Source organism: Heterodontus francisci, chromosome 12 (assembly GCF_036365525.1).
Source record: "Heterodontus francisci isolate sHetFra1 chromosome 12, sHetFra1.hap1, whole genome shotgun sequence".
NCBI lineage: Eukaryota > Metazoa > Chordata > Chondrichthyes > Heterodontiformes > Heterodontidae > Heterodontus > Heterodontus francisci.
The window spans coordinates 105,523,633-105,537,136 of NC_090382.1; the positions used below are offsets into that span (position 1 = coordinate 105,523,633).

The following is a 13,504-nucleotide window of genomic DNA, read 5'->3' on the forward strand; positions in this document are numbered from 1 at the left end:
GGGCAAGCTCCTACAGACAACAATGAGAAAAGTGACCATAAATATCTTTAAGGTGGTGGTGTTTGAGAAATGTTGGCGATAATTAGCACCGCAGCATCACAGCTCCAGCGACCCGGGTTCAATTCTGGGTACTGCCTGTGTGGAGTTTGCAAGTTCTCCCTGTGTCTGCGTGGGTTTTCTCCGGGTGCTCCGGTTTCCTCCCACAAGCCAAAGACTTGCAGGTTGATAGGTAAATTGGCCATTATAAATTGCCCCTAGTATAGGTAGGTGGTAGGGAAATATAGGGACAGGTGGGGATGTGGTAGGAATATGGGATTAGTGTAGGATGAGTATAAATGGGTGGTTGATGGTCGGCACAGACTCGATGGGCCGAAGGGCCTGTTTCAGTGCTGCATCTCCAAACTAAACTAAACTAAAAATTGTGCAGGAGCAAAGGGATTTGGGTGTTCATGTACACTGATCACTAAGGGCTAGTGGACGGGTACAGAAGAAATCTAAAAGGCTAATGGAATATGAGTCTTTATCTCAAAGGGGCTGGAATACAAAAGTGAGGAAGTGATGCTTCAGTTGTATGAGAGCCTTGGTCAGACCCCATGTGGAGTCCAGTGTTTAGATCTGGGCACTGCACCTCAGGAATGCTATATTGGCCTCGGAAGTTTCACCAGATGATGCCAGGGCTTAAAAAGCTAAATTATATGGATAGGTTGATCATGCCTGCTCAAGTAAGAGGGCCTTAAAGGTGGAGAGTCAGAGAGGTTTAGGGAACGAATTCCAGAGTTAGGGGTCTAGATGGCTGAAGGCATGACCGCTAATAGTGAAGCAAAGAGGTGGGGGTGCACAAGAGGCCAGAATTAGAGGAATGGGGAGATCTTGGAGGGTTGTAGGATTGGAGGAGGTTAAAGAGATAGGGAGGAGGTCATGCCGTGGAGAGATTTACGCACAAGGAGAATAATTTGGGAGATAATGTAGGTCGACAAGCACACAGGTGCGATGGGTGACTGGGAATTGATACAGGGATATAGATAGAGTTAAGAGAGTGAAAATGGGGTCGAGGTTGCAAACAGAAGATACTGGACACACCAGCCCTACACTCTGCGCCTAGATTCCCTTTTCCTCCAGGGGTTGGGATAGCCAGGGACAGATTTACATTCTGACTCGGTCTACATTGAAAAGAAGGGCCCACCTTCCTTTCTGCCCCAAATTGGATGCTAATGGACACCCACCCTACATCTCAGCACTCCTTGCTGTAAGGAGCAAAATTACTGTAGTTAATGTGCAGGTATTCCAGAGCTGAGAGACTGGGCAGTGTTCTTACTGCGTAGCCATGGGTCAGGGCTCAGCTGTGATCTCCTGCCATCTGCTGATCCAAGCAGTCCCAACAGGAAAGAGTTTAGGTAACTGTCTCTATGGCTGAACCAGAGTGCTCAGCATCCTATGATCCAAAGCTGAGCTGTTGATCCCATATGCACTCCAACACCAAGAGCACCTACTTCCATCTAGAATCATAAAATGTTACAGCACAGAAGGAGGCCATTTGGCCCATTGTGCCTCGGTAGAGCTATCCAATTAATCCCACTTCCCAACTGTTTCCCCATAGCCCTGTACCTTTTTTCCCTTCAAATAAATATACACTACCTTTTTAGGCGCTGCATCCCAAATCATGCTTCCTCATGTCGCCTCTGATTCTTTTGCCAATCTGTTTTCACTTGTTACTGACTCTTCTGCCGCCAGAAACCGTTTCTCCTTATTTATCAAAACCCTTCATGATTTTGAACACGTCTGTCAAATCTTCTCTGCTGTATGGAGAAACAATCCCAGCTTCTCTAGTCTGTCCACATGACTGAAGTCCCTCATCCCTGGTACCATTCTAACAAATCTCCTCTGCAGCTTCTCTAAGACCTTGACATCCTTCCTAAAGCATAGTGCCCAGAATTAAACACACTGGAGCTTAACCAGTAATTTATACCTCCTCTATATCTCCCATCTCCACCCATGCCTTCGCCACTTGCTGCTGAAAACCTTATTCATGCCTTTGCTACCTCCAGACTCGACTATTCCAATAGTCTCCTGGCTGGCCTCTCATTTTCCACCCTCCGTAAACTTGAGCTCATCCCAAAACTCTGCTGCCCATGTCCTAACTCGTACAAAGTCCCGATCAGCCATCACCCCTGTGCTTGCTGGCCTATGTTAGCCCGCGATTAAGCAACAGCTTGATTTTGAAATTATCATCCTTGTTTTCAAATCCCTCCATGGCCTGTCTCCCTGTCTCTGTAATCTCCTCCAGCGCCACAGTCCTCTGGAATCCCCTCCCTAAACCTCTCCGCTTCTCTACCTCACTCTCCTCCTTTTAAGATGCATTTTAAAATCTAGCTGTTGGAGCAAGCTTTTGGTTGCCGATTCTAATATCTCCTCATGGCTCAGGGTCAAATTCTGTTGTGAAAGTGCCTTGGGAGGTTCTGCTACTTTAAAGGTGCTATGTAAATGAAAGTTGTTGTTACTGAAGGGTGACTGGCACCTGGTGGTTCAGACCCCACCCCCTGCCAACCCACCTTCCCATGGTGAGTCAGGGCTGTGAGTAGCGAAGAAGAGGCAAACATTCACTTGATGTGGCCGGTCTGGGGCACTGAAGCATCTCGGAGAGCTGGACGCTGACCGAGGGGTCTGTGACCTCTGTACACCAATGTCTGTCACCCGACCCTGGCCTTCACTGCACCGCTCCCGAACCAATTCCATTCCAAACAAAGTGGGGAATAAATCTGTCTTGAGCAGTGAAGCAAACCAGACAATGACTCCAGAGTGCCTGTATTGACGTACTGCCCCAGATGAATTTGAAACCCACTGTTTCCTGTGCAATATTTGTTTAATGGTACATTTGAAACCGACATGATTTGCCTGTGGTGCATTTTAGGTTTAAAAAGATTTATTACGGTATTGAAACACAGAACCATACAGCACAGAGGGAGGCCATTTGGTCCATCATTCCTGTGCTGGCTCTTTGAAAGAGCTATCCAATTAATCCCACTCCCCTGCTCTTTCCCCATAGCCCTGTAAATTTTCTCCTTTTCAAGTATTCATCCAGTCCCTTTTTGAAAGTTACTATTGAAACTGCTTCCTTTCAGGCAGTGCTTTCCAGATCATCACAATTCGCCGCATATTAAAAAAAAAAGTTCCCTCATCTCCCCCTCTGGTTCTTTTGCCAATTATCATAAAGCCGTGTCCTCTGGTTACTGACCCTCCTCCCACTGGAAACTGTTTCTCCCTATCTACTCCATCAAAACCCAACATGATTTTGAACACCTCTCTTATTTCTCCCCTTAGTCTTCTCTGCTCTAAGGAGAACAACCCCAGCTTCTCCAGTCTCTCCAACATAGCTGAAGTCTCTCATCCCTGGGACTGTTCTAGTAAACACTCTCTCTGTAACCTCTCCAAGGCCTTGACATCCTTCCTGAAGTGAGATACCCAGGATTGGCCACAATACTCCAGCTGAGGCCGAACTGGCGATTCTATTTTTTGATCCCGTTACTGATTACCTTTTCTTCTAGATCCGGCTGCGGGAGGAGAAGTGAATGGACGACAGATGCAAGACGGGGCCGGGAACGGGAGCATAAAGCGAAAGAAAGGTAACGCAAGAATGGACTTGCATTTATCTGGCACTTCAGTTGCATCCTAAGGACATTCCATGGGCACTTTACAACCAATGAATTACTTTTGAAAATAAGAAAGGACCTGTATAGTGCCTTGACGCTAAGCAACGCTGATACTAAATGAGTGAAGTATACAGTGTTCTATTCCCTGGCATTGAACCCCCCCCCCCCCCTCACCATCAGAAACACCTAATTCAGAGTAAGTTTTCATTGTATCTGGTCAATAATTTATCTTCATGTTAGGCCTCCAAAGTTAATTGAACTTGGGGGTAAAAAGATGAACAAAATTTTATTTTCAAGTCTTCTAATCTTTCAGTTTAAAAAATATAAACTGAGTGTCGTCACAGGGTCTTATCTGTAAGAGGCTGTTCTTGTTACTGGCTTCAACAGCAACAACAACTTGCATTTATATAGCACCTTTAACGTAATAGACGGTGCTTCACAGGAGCATTATCAATCAAGATGTGACACTGAGATATTGGACGGATGACCAAAAGATTGGTCAAAGAGGTAGGTTTTAAGAAGTGTCTTAAAGGAGGAAATAAAGGGGGGGGGGGAGAAGTTTAGGGAGGGAATTCCAGAGCTTCGGGCCCAAGTAGCTGAAGGCACAGCAGCCATTGGTGGAGCGATGGAAATCGGGAATGCTCAAGTTCGCAGATGACACAAAAATTGGGGTGGTGCCGTAAATAGTGAGGATGAAAACCTTAGATTACAGGACGATATAGATGGGCTGGTAAGATGGGTGGAGCTGTGGCAAATGGAATTTAATCCTGAGAAGTGTGAGATGATGCATTTTGGGAGGACTAACAAGGTAAGGGAATATACAATGGATGGTAGGACCCTAGGAAGTTCAGAGGGACCTTGGTGTTACTAGTCCATAGATCACTGAAGGCAGCAGCACAGGTAGATAATGTGGTTAGGAAGACATGTGGGATACTTGCCTTTATTAGCCGAGGCATAGAATATAAGAGCAGGGAGGTTATGTTGGAGCTGTATAAAACGTTAGTTAGGCCACAGCTGGAGTACTGTGTACAGTTTTGGTCACCACGCTATAGGAAGGATGTGATTGCACTGGAGAGGGTGCAGAGGAGATTCACCAGGATGTTGCCTGGGCTGGAGCATTTCAGCTATGAAGAGAGACTGGATAGGCTAGGGTTGTCTTCCTTCGAGCAGAGAAGGCTGAGGGGGGACCTGATTGAGGTATACAAAATTATGAGGGGCATTGATAGGTTAGATAGGAAGAAACTTTTTTCATTAACGGAGGTGTCAATAACCAGGGGGCATAGATTTAAGGTAAGGGGCAGGAGGTTTAGAGGGGATTGGAAGAAAATCTTTTTCACCCCAGAGGGTGGTTGGAATCTGGAACGCACTGCCTGAAGGGGTGGTAGAGGCAGGAACCCTCACAACACTTAAGAAGTATTTATATGAGCACTTGAAATGCCATAACATACAAGGCTACGGGCCAAGTGCTGGAAAATGGGATTAGAATAGATAGGCTTGATGGCAGGCACAGACACGATGGGCCGAAGTGCCTGTTTCTGTGCTGTCTAACTCTATGACTCTTAAGAAGCTAGAATTGGAAAAGCAAAGAGATCTCAGTGGGTTCTAGGGCTGGAGGAGGTTACAAAGCTGGGGGGGTGGGACCATGGAGGGAATTAAATACAAGGATGAGAATTTTAAAATTGAGCCATTGCTGGGAGTCTAACCTGTGTCCCACTGGCAGTAAGCTGCAGGCTGTTGAGAGACACTTTCATGTTATCGTCCCTCCTTTCTCACTGGTGGCCTCTCCCACATTGATGGTTTGGTGGTGAGCGCTCAAGTTGAACTCTGATCAATGTGTGAAGGGTTCGTACCGGAAGAGTTGGTGATAATAATCGGGAGAGAGAACTGGTTGATCAGTTGGGTTCCACGCAGTCTGATTTGAGATCTTGTCCTGATTAACATTTAGTGATGTGCAAAGCTTACCCATGTTTCTGAGCCACGTTTAAACTTGCATATTAAAAAAAAGACTTGCATTTCTATAGCGCCTTTCACAACCTCAGGATATCCCAAAACCCTTTCCAGTCAATGAAGTACTTTTGAAGTGTAATCGCTGTTGCAGTGTAGTTGCTTACTATGGTTGTAATCTATTGCTCATGTGTTGTAGACCCGTGTTCTGAGATTTGAAACTTGGGTACAATCTCCATGTAGGGTGGGGGGGAGTTCATTGCGGAGCTCAGCTCACAAGTGTAACATACCTATGGCAAAGCTCTGATTGGAGGGAATCATATCCGCTAATAAGGGAATTATGTGACTGATTCCACTGTCTTAGATTGTCATCATGTTACTGAAATGATGTTGCAACCAATCTTATGGTTTAAAAAAAATTGAGATGGAGAGAGAAAAAGACAAATTGCACATCTCGGGAAAAGCATTTCTGCAATTTGGGTAATGCAGAGAATCTGTTTTATTCTGGCGAGGGTCATTTGTGGTCCCAGGCAGCATAAGAGGTAACCAGGTGAACCTTGTTCCTGGCCTGTGGACAGATGGGTTCAACGTTCGCTCTTGGGGCTGTTGTGGTCAAAGTCTATTCTCTTACTAAGCAACCTTATCTCTACGTAGATGAGAAGACTGGTTCCCAGGATTACAGATACCACCTGAGGATGTGGGCTCGTGAGAAAGAAAACTCAAAGGAAAACATCAAAGAGTTAACCAAAATGAACCAGGTACAAGGTTTAATCATATGAGTAAAGGAGGGAGTTGTATTTCTATTGTGCCCCAAAGGGATTATTGGTGCAATCAATACAGCTAGTCAAATGTTTCTGAAGTTTAGTCATGTGCAGCCAGATTTCACACAGTAAGGTCCAACAAATAACAACAACTTGCATTTATACTGCGCCTTTAAATGTAATAAAATGCCCCCAAGGTGCTTCACAGGCTCGTACTGTAACAAAATTTGACACCGAGACACCTGAGATATTAGGACAGGCGACCAAAAGCTTGGTTAAAGAGGTCGGCTTTAAGGAGGAGAGATAGGCAGAGAGGTTGAGGGAGAGAATTCCAGACCTTAGGACCCAGGCAGCTGAAAGGAGATAAATAAGCAGGTGCTGTATTTTGGAGGTGTTGGTTGAGGGATAAATATTCACCAGGACAATGGGGAGAACTCCCCTGCTCTTCTTCAAGTGGCACCATGAAATCGTTTGCATGCATCTGAGAGGGTAGATGGGGCCTTGGTTTAAAGTCTCATCTGAAAGATGACACCTTCGGCAGTGCAGCACTCCATCAGAACTGCATTGGGAGCATCATTCTTGACCATGGATTCAAGTCTCTGGAGTGGGGTTGAACCCATGACCTTTTGACTCCTGAGCAAGTGTTACCAACAAGGGTAAGCTGACACTCTGAAAAGTGTGATTTAGAGATGGATCAGGAAGGAATCTTAACTGAAAATCAATTTTGAAAAATTCTGGAATTTTATATATTAAAGAAAGACAGACTTACATTTGTATATCATTGCATCTACAGCACAGAATCAGGCCATTCGGCCCAACTGGTCCCTGCTGGTGTTTATGCTGCACATGAGCCTCCTCCCACCCTTCTTCTAACCACATCAGCATATCCTTCTATTCCTTTCTCCCTCATGTACTTCACTAGTTTCCCCTTAAATGCATCTATGCTATTCATCTCAACCAGTTCATGGGGTAGTGAATTCCACATTGAAACCACTCTCTGGGTAAAGAAGTTTCTCCTGAATTCCCTATTGGATTTATTAGTGACTATCTTATATTTATGATCCTTTATTGCATCGTCTCCAGTTCCTGTTTCCTCATTGATGTAGCGAGCAGGAATGTGATCTAACCAAAGTTTGATACAAGTTTAGCATAACTTCATTGCTTTTCAATTCTATCCACTTAGAAATGAGCCTCAGTGCTCAGTTTGCTTTTTTTTAATGGCCTTATTAACCTGTGTCGCTACATTTTATTATTTAAGTACTGGTGTGCCCAGATTCCCTCTGCTCCTGTACCCCATGAAAACTTATTTACTAAGAGGTAGGTGGCCTCCTTATTCTAAGCACCAAAATGCACCACCATGCACATACATATTAAAATCAATTTTCTAATTACACACCCATTCTGAAAGTTTATGAATGTTAGATTTATTATTAATAGGTTGAATGACCTCCCCCTGTTCCTATGTAACATGCTGAAGGGGCCAAATGTCCACTTCCTTTGCCAATATTGTTCTCCACAGTTTGTGAGTCTTCCTCTTCACTCAGGAGGATTGATGCTGTTTTTTTTCTTCTGCCGCAGGAGCAGTTTATAGAGATGTGCAAAACCCTGTACAACATGTTCAGTGAGGACCCAGCCGAAGGGGAGCTCTACCATGCCATAGCAACCGTTGCTACACTGCTGCTCCAGATTGGTGAAGTTGGCAAACAGTTCTCCAGCCCGGCGTCTCGGAGAGCGAATGGCATTGGGGATCACAAGGGCTTGGGCGTCCAGAGTAAAGAGGGGACCTGTACCCCGGAAGAGGCAAAGACCGAAGCAGCTCAGCCCAAACCCAAAGCAGTTTGTGAGTTGGACGTTTTAAGCAACACTTTGAAGGCCCAGATGGAACGCATGAAGCTGGCCGAGTGTGTGACCAAGGAGCGGGAGACCTCGGCAGCACAGTTGTTGTCTGATGAGGAGGTGAGGGATGACACTTCAATGTCCTCGTACTCCATGGTGAGTTCTGGCTCCCTCCCGTGTGAAGACATCTCTGAGGACATGGTCCTGGTCGGCTGCGAGAAAGCAGCGGTGGCAGGAGTTCAAGGGCGACCCAGCACCATTGACATGGATTGGTCCATCTCCTTCGAGCAGATTCTGGCCTCCGTGCTGACCGAGCCAGCCTTGGTCAGATTTTTTGAGAAACGGGTGGATGTGGGGCCCAAGATCGCAAAGTGCAAGAGTCAAAGGGCGATGGAGCGGCAGGTCAGCTCGTCCAGTGACCAGGAGCTATCGCCATCCTCTGGCTGACTCGAACTGACTACACCCCTAGACCCGATGATGAGGGGAACTTAGTGTCGATCTCGCTGTCCTACCTAGGCCACGTTTTAAACCCGTGTAACCATCATGTGCTGGAAGTTTGTATTTACTCTAGAGAGAGATTTCCATGCTGCGTTCCTAATTGGCGTCCACTTGCCTGTTGGCAAGGCCTTGCCCCTCCAATTCAGTGCAAGTCCTGCTCAAGCAGGAGACGCAGCCGTTGATGTTATCTACATATCGAGCTGATCTCTCTCTTCAGTGAGGCCCCTCTACATTCGCCTAACTTGGAGCGAAAATCCTGAAACGCACCCTTAACTGACAACAGAGGCACGGGGCAGTCACTGGCATGGGTTCACAGTGTCCACCTTCGGCATGGGTTCACAGTGTCCACCTTCGCATTCTTGTTCTTAAAGACAAATATTGTATCTATCAACGACAGAAACAGAATGCAAAATCAAAGGAGAAACAATTTTGTACTACAGATTTATTATCCCCCCAAGTATAGCCACGCTGCAAACTCCAGATTGCTTGCTGCCAACAGCTTCTGGGGCAGACTTTTGTTGTAAAAGCTATTTGCACCTATATATGTTACTCTTTTAACAGTACCTTTTAAGTCAGACTGACTAATAAGTTGCCTTCCTGTAGGTCGTGGGAACCTGCACACAGGTACAAGTGTATACCAGATTTTTATGGTAGGACTGAGTTATTCAGGATGAATCCAGGGGTGGGAAAGAGAGAGGAGCCTGTATTATCTGAGCTTTAACACTGAACAAAACTGTGAAGAAATGACCAGATCAGTATTTTGGAAAGGGGTGGGGGGAGGACAACGGTATTTGAACCTTAACCTTTCAGCATTTGAACCCTAACCTAAGCATTTGTAGCTTGTGGGCCAAGATTAATTCAACAATGTCAAGTTCAAGATATCCCTGAGCTTTACATTCAAACACTCGGTCAGAGAGGGTGGAACTAAAATCAGAACCAGAAAATCACTGCAAAGCAAATATTTGCTCATTTTTACTCACTTGGATTTGTATTGCAATTAATAGTGGGTCAGTGAGAGGTTAACACAAACTGAGACACACTGGCAGTTCACAGGCGAATAATAATTTTGATTTTATCAGGTTTAATTTATTTGGGCGGTCTAGAATTGCGCTGAAAGTCACAAGGGTTGGAATCAGGTTCTGATGAATCATGAACAGTAACTGTTGAAGATTTTAAAATAAACATAATGGGTTTTTTCTGATTGACCAGGATGTCAGGACATTCTGACCTCTGGCACTCGGCCTTTCTGGTAACTTGTCCAAGTGGCTATTCTGTGTATATGTGAGCGAGACTAGGCAGGAAGTGTCAATAGGGCACTAGACTGGGATGCTGGACGCAGGAATAAATGCGGAGCAGTAGAACCATGTCTAGTCTGGTCCACAGACGCACACCCACACAAACACTTGGCACAGTTTCCATCAGGAGTAAGGACCCCCTTGGCTTTGTTAGTTTTAAGCGCCCACAGTCTGAGAACGCAAAGGTAGGTTTTACTGCTGTGCAGTGCTTTTAGCCCCTGCTTTCTCGTAATGATCGGTTTTGCGAAACATGGTTACAACAATCCAAAGGCTTCAGCCTCCTCGTTGCTTGCTACATTCACTATAATCAAAGTATCTTCCCATTTAAACTGATGGGTCTCTACTTGTAGAGTAAGACTGCACAGAAGGAGGCCACTCGGCCCATTGTGCCTGTGCTGACTCTTTTTGAAAGAGCTTATCAAGAGCTAGTGATTCATTTTAATCTATAAATAGATTCACAGATTAATGTTCAGGAGTTAATATATTTAAAATGGCTTTACTGAGCAGCGCGCTGTTCTAAATTAGCCTCTGACTAAATTAAGTTCTTTCTCTTAATACCATTTGTTTTTTCGGAAGTTAATTTGCTAATGGCCAGCGAAATGCACAGATTCTGTTTTATTCAACAATCAGTCACACTGTGATTCTGACACTTTGTTAAAGGTAGCTGAATAGGACAGATACAAAGCTGAAAGTGATCCCTCCTTCCATTTTTACTCCCTATGAAAACACAATTGTAGCAGTATCTTAACATAGAAAATGCTGGAAGCGCACAGAATTGCCCTTGTGAAGACAAGACAGGTTATGGCTTGGGCTGTAGACTCAGTTCTGATGAAGCATACATGCTTCCTGTCTTTTCTGTTTCTATTTCTGATCTCCCACTTGTGTCGTTTGTGTTAACTTTGGGGTTCAATGTTTAGGAGGTTTATTTCAGCAGTTGAACTGTCCCTGTCCACCCTCTCTGCTATTTTTGATTGTATGCTTGTGTTGACAGTACTTGTATTGGAATTTTTGTAGCCTCATCCTTCACTCACTGCGCACCTGCACTTTCTTAAAGGAGCTGGTTCACCGGCTCCTGCTCCTCTTATTAAAACTAGTTAGCAGTAGAGAGAAGCCAACTGGCTTTTCATTCTCATGCTTCTTTGCACTTTGATATAAACACTAGTGCTGTAAAAGTTGAGAATAATCCACCTGTTCTTTGAATTGTACTTTACCATTGATCCCACTGGGAGCAATAAAATGTCACATTGGTAAAAGTTTTAAATATGTGGAGAAAAAAAAAGTTCTCAGCAACATATTGTGTCCTGATTTTTACAGTTTGCGGATTCCAAAAACCGATAAAAGCATGATTTTACAAAAGACTTAAGCTTGGTATTCACTTTAATGTTTCATCTTGGTTGCAAAATGTTAGAATGGAGCAAAGGTTTTTAAAAAAATTGTGCTGTAATGTGATGTCAGGAGTTTACAAATTCCCTTTGTCAGACCTTCATTTTGTTTTTTTTAAAGAAAGCTGACTTTACATTCCTATTGGTTGGAGAGAAGCTGTGGGGGAGAGTGGGGATCATAGATAAGAATATCAGGGCTAAAGCCTATCTATAATCCCCACAGCTTAGCTCCAACCTATGCTCTTTGAGATTTGGTGGCATTTGTGTCTTAGACTAGGGGTTTGCCAATGCTGGTTGAACATCTACCTGGAGGCTTTATCTCATGACCTTCAACTGTCCTGCCCACTCCTGCCATTGGTTGTCCAACCCATCCATCCCCATGGCTAATTGGACAGCGAACAGATTCTTTGTTGCCTAAGTGGATGATTCTTGACTGTCAGTCAAACGGGCCATTTTCCCATATCAAATTTTTTAATACCTAATAAACATTACTGTTTAAAGAAAATTGTTTTAATAAAATTTTATTTAACACCACTATGAATTTTCTTCCTGGGATTTTTCTCTCAGCAGTGTCTGGAGATTATTCTTCAATTCTTGGGGGTCAGGACAGTGCTGGAGGGCTGGCAGCACAAGTGCAGACTTGTGATGACATGAATTCCCCGGTTTCGTGCCACAACCCAAACAAGAACACCTTCTAGATGGTTGCATTTGCATCAACCTTCATTTGTTTAAAAATTGCAACAGCAAGTTCAATAAATCTGTTTTCACCTAGATTTACTTAATCCTCAGCATTGCAATGGGATCTTGTTGATTTCTGTTTGCATTTATTAAATTTCCAAACCAGCTGACGAGCTTCAGTTTCCATGGAACAATTGGGATAAAATTGTATTTTCGACTCGGATTCTTTTTAAAAGAAAATTGCTGCAGTAATTGCACAAAAGGCAGTTTTGTGAAGACAACAATTTGACTCACTTCCAGATTCTTTCACTTCCCTTTCCTCTCCTGAAGGCGCTGATTCACATGGGCTCAGGAAACCACCCATTGCCTCACCCAAGTGACCATTCCAGATGCATGAGGACAAGACTGACAGTTGGCAACATAATTTAACATAGGAAAGGAGGTGGGACAGCATGTGAATCACAGACTTGCCAGCTCGTGTGTTCGAGCAGCATATGCTGCACTCAAAATGGATCATTGCATCCAAATTGCAACTTTGCGGAGAACCACCAACATTGGCACAAACCAGGTATCGAACCTGCCACCTCACTAGTTCGTATGGCTCAGAACCACATCGGTCAGTAGATCCCAGCTGACTGGTTAGCACAGCTTTGATTTTCTTTCTTTGGACACAAAACAGAAGCAGGGTCCATTTGCAATTGTATATTTTCTCTCAAAGCTGAGGCTATATGGAGCTTAGAAGTGAAATTCCACTTTCCAAAAGTGCACAGAAAACAACTCACTTGCAAATGGTGCTTTACGAAGGGGGTTAACACTAGTCCAATAACGAAAGCAGAGACCCTGGCACAATTCTGGAAAGTTCCTTTCGCTCTCAATTATCTGTAGTTGCACCCTTGGAATTCTGGGTCTGTACACCATTAATAAGTGTCCCTTAATACAATGATTCACTGATCAGTCTTAATTTGCATCCTTGACTGTCAATTAATTTATTTTGAATGGAAGGCAGATGCAATTGGAGTTTTTTTTATTGTACTTGCCTTGTTGGTGTTACTGTATTGGTGTGATTAATGAACCAGGACTGAATTAAATTCGAAATTTAGCACTTTAACTTTGTGTCTGCCTTTTGTTTATTTCAACCTGCCTCCAGTGTGTACCAGGCATTTATATCTCTGTGACAAGTGTGTGTGGGGAGGGAGGTGACATTGTGAGGATAATGATTTGTATTTCTATGATGCTTTTTATGAGTATATGAAGTCTCAAAGCACCTTACAACCAATTAAGTTATTTTGAAGTGTAGTCAGTGTTGTAATGGAACAGCAAAATTCCACAAACGGCAATGTGATAATGACCAGATTATCTGGGATGTTTTTTGATGAATGAGCGATAAATATTGACCCAGGACATTGGAGAGAAGCTGTCTGCTCTTCTTGGGGCCTTGGTTTAACTTGTCATCTGAGGAAGGG

The 13,504-nt window shown here is 44.1% G+C and overlaps 1 protein-coding gene across 2 annotated transcripts in view; it reads left to right on the forward strand.

The window, feature by feature from the left end:
- Positions 1–13,149, forward strand: part of LOC137376045 (TBC1 domain family member 9B-like) — a 61,567-nt gene extending 48,418 nt beyond the window's left edge. For both annotated transcript variants that reach the window (XM_068044021.1, XM_068044022.1), the window contains 3 exons: positions 3,543–3,620; positions 6,246–6,349; positions 7,931–13,149. In XM_068044021.1, the coding sequence (XP_067900122.1) occupies positions 3,543–3,620; positions 6,246–6,349; positions 7,931–8,635 (887 nt within the window). In that variant the 3' untranslated portion in view covers positions 8,636–13,149. The remainder of the gene's footprint in view (positions 1–3,542; positions 3,621–6,245; positions 6,350–7,930) is intronic.
- The last annotated feature ends 355 nt before the right edge of the window (positions 13,150–13,504 follow it).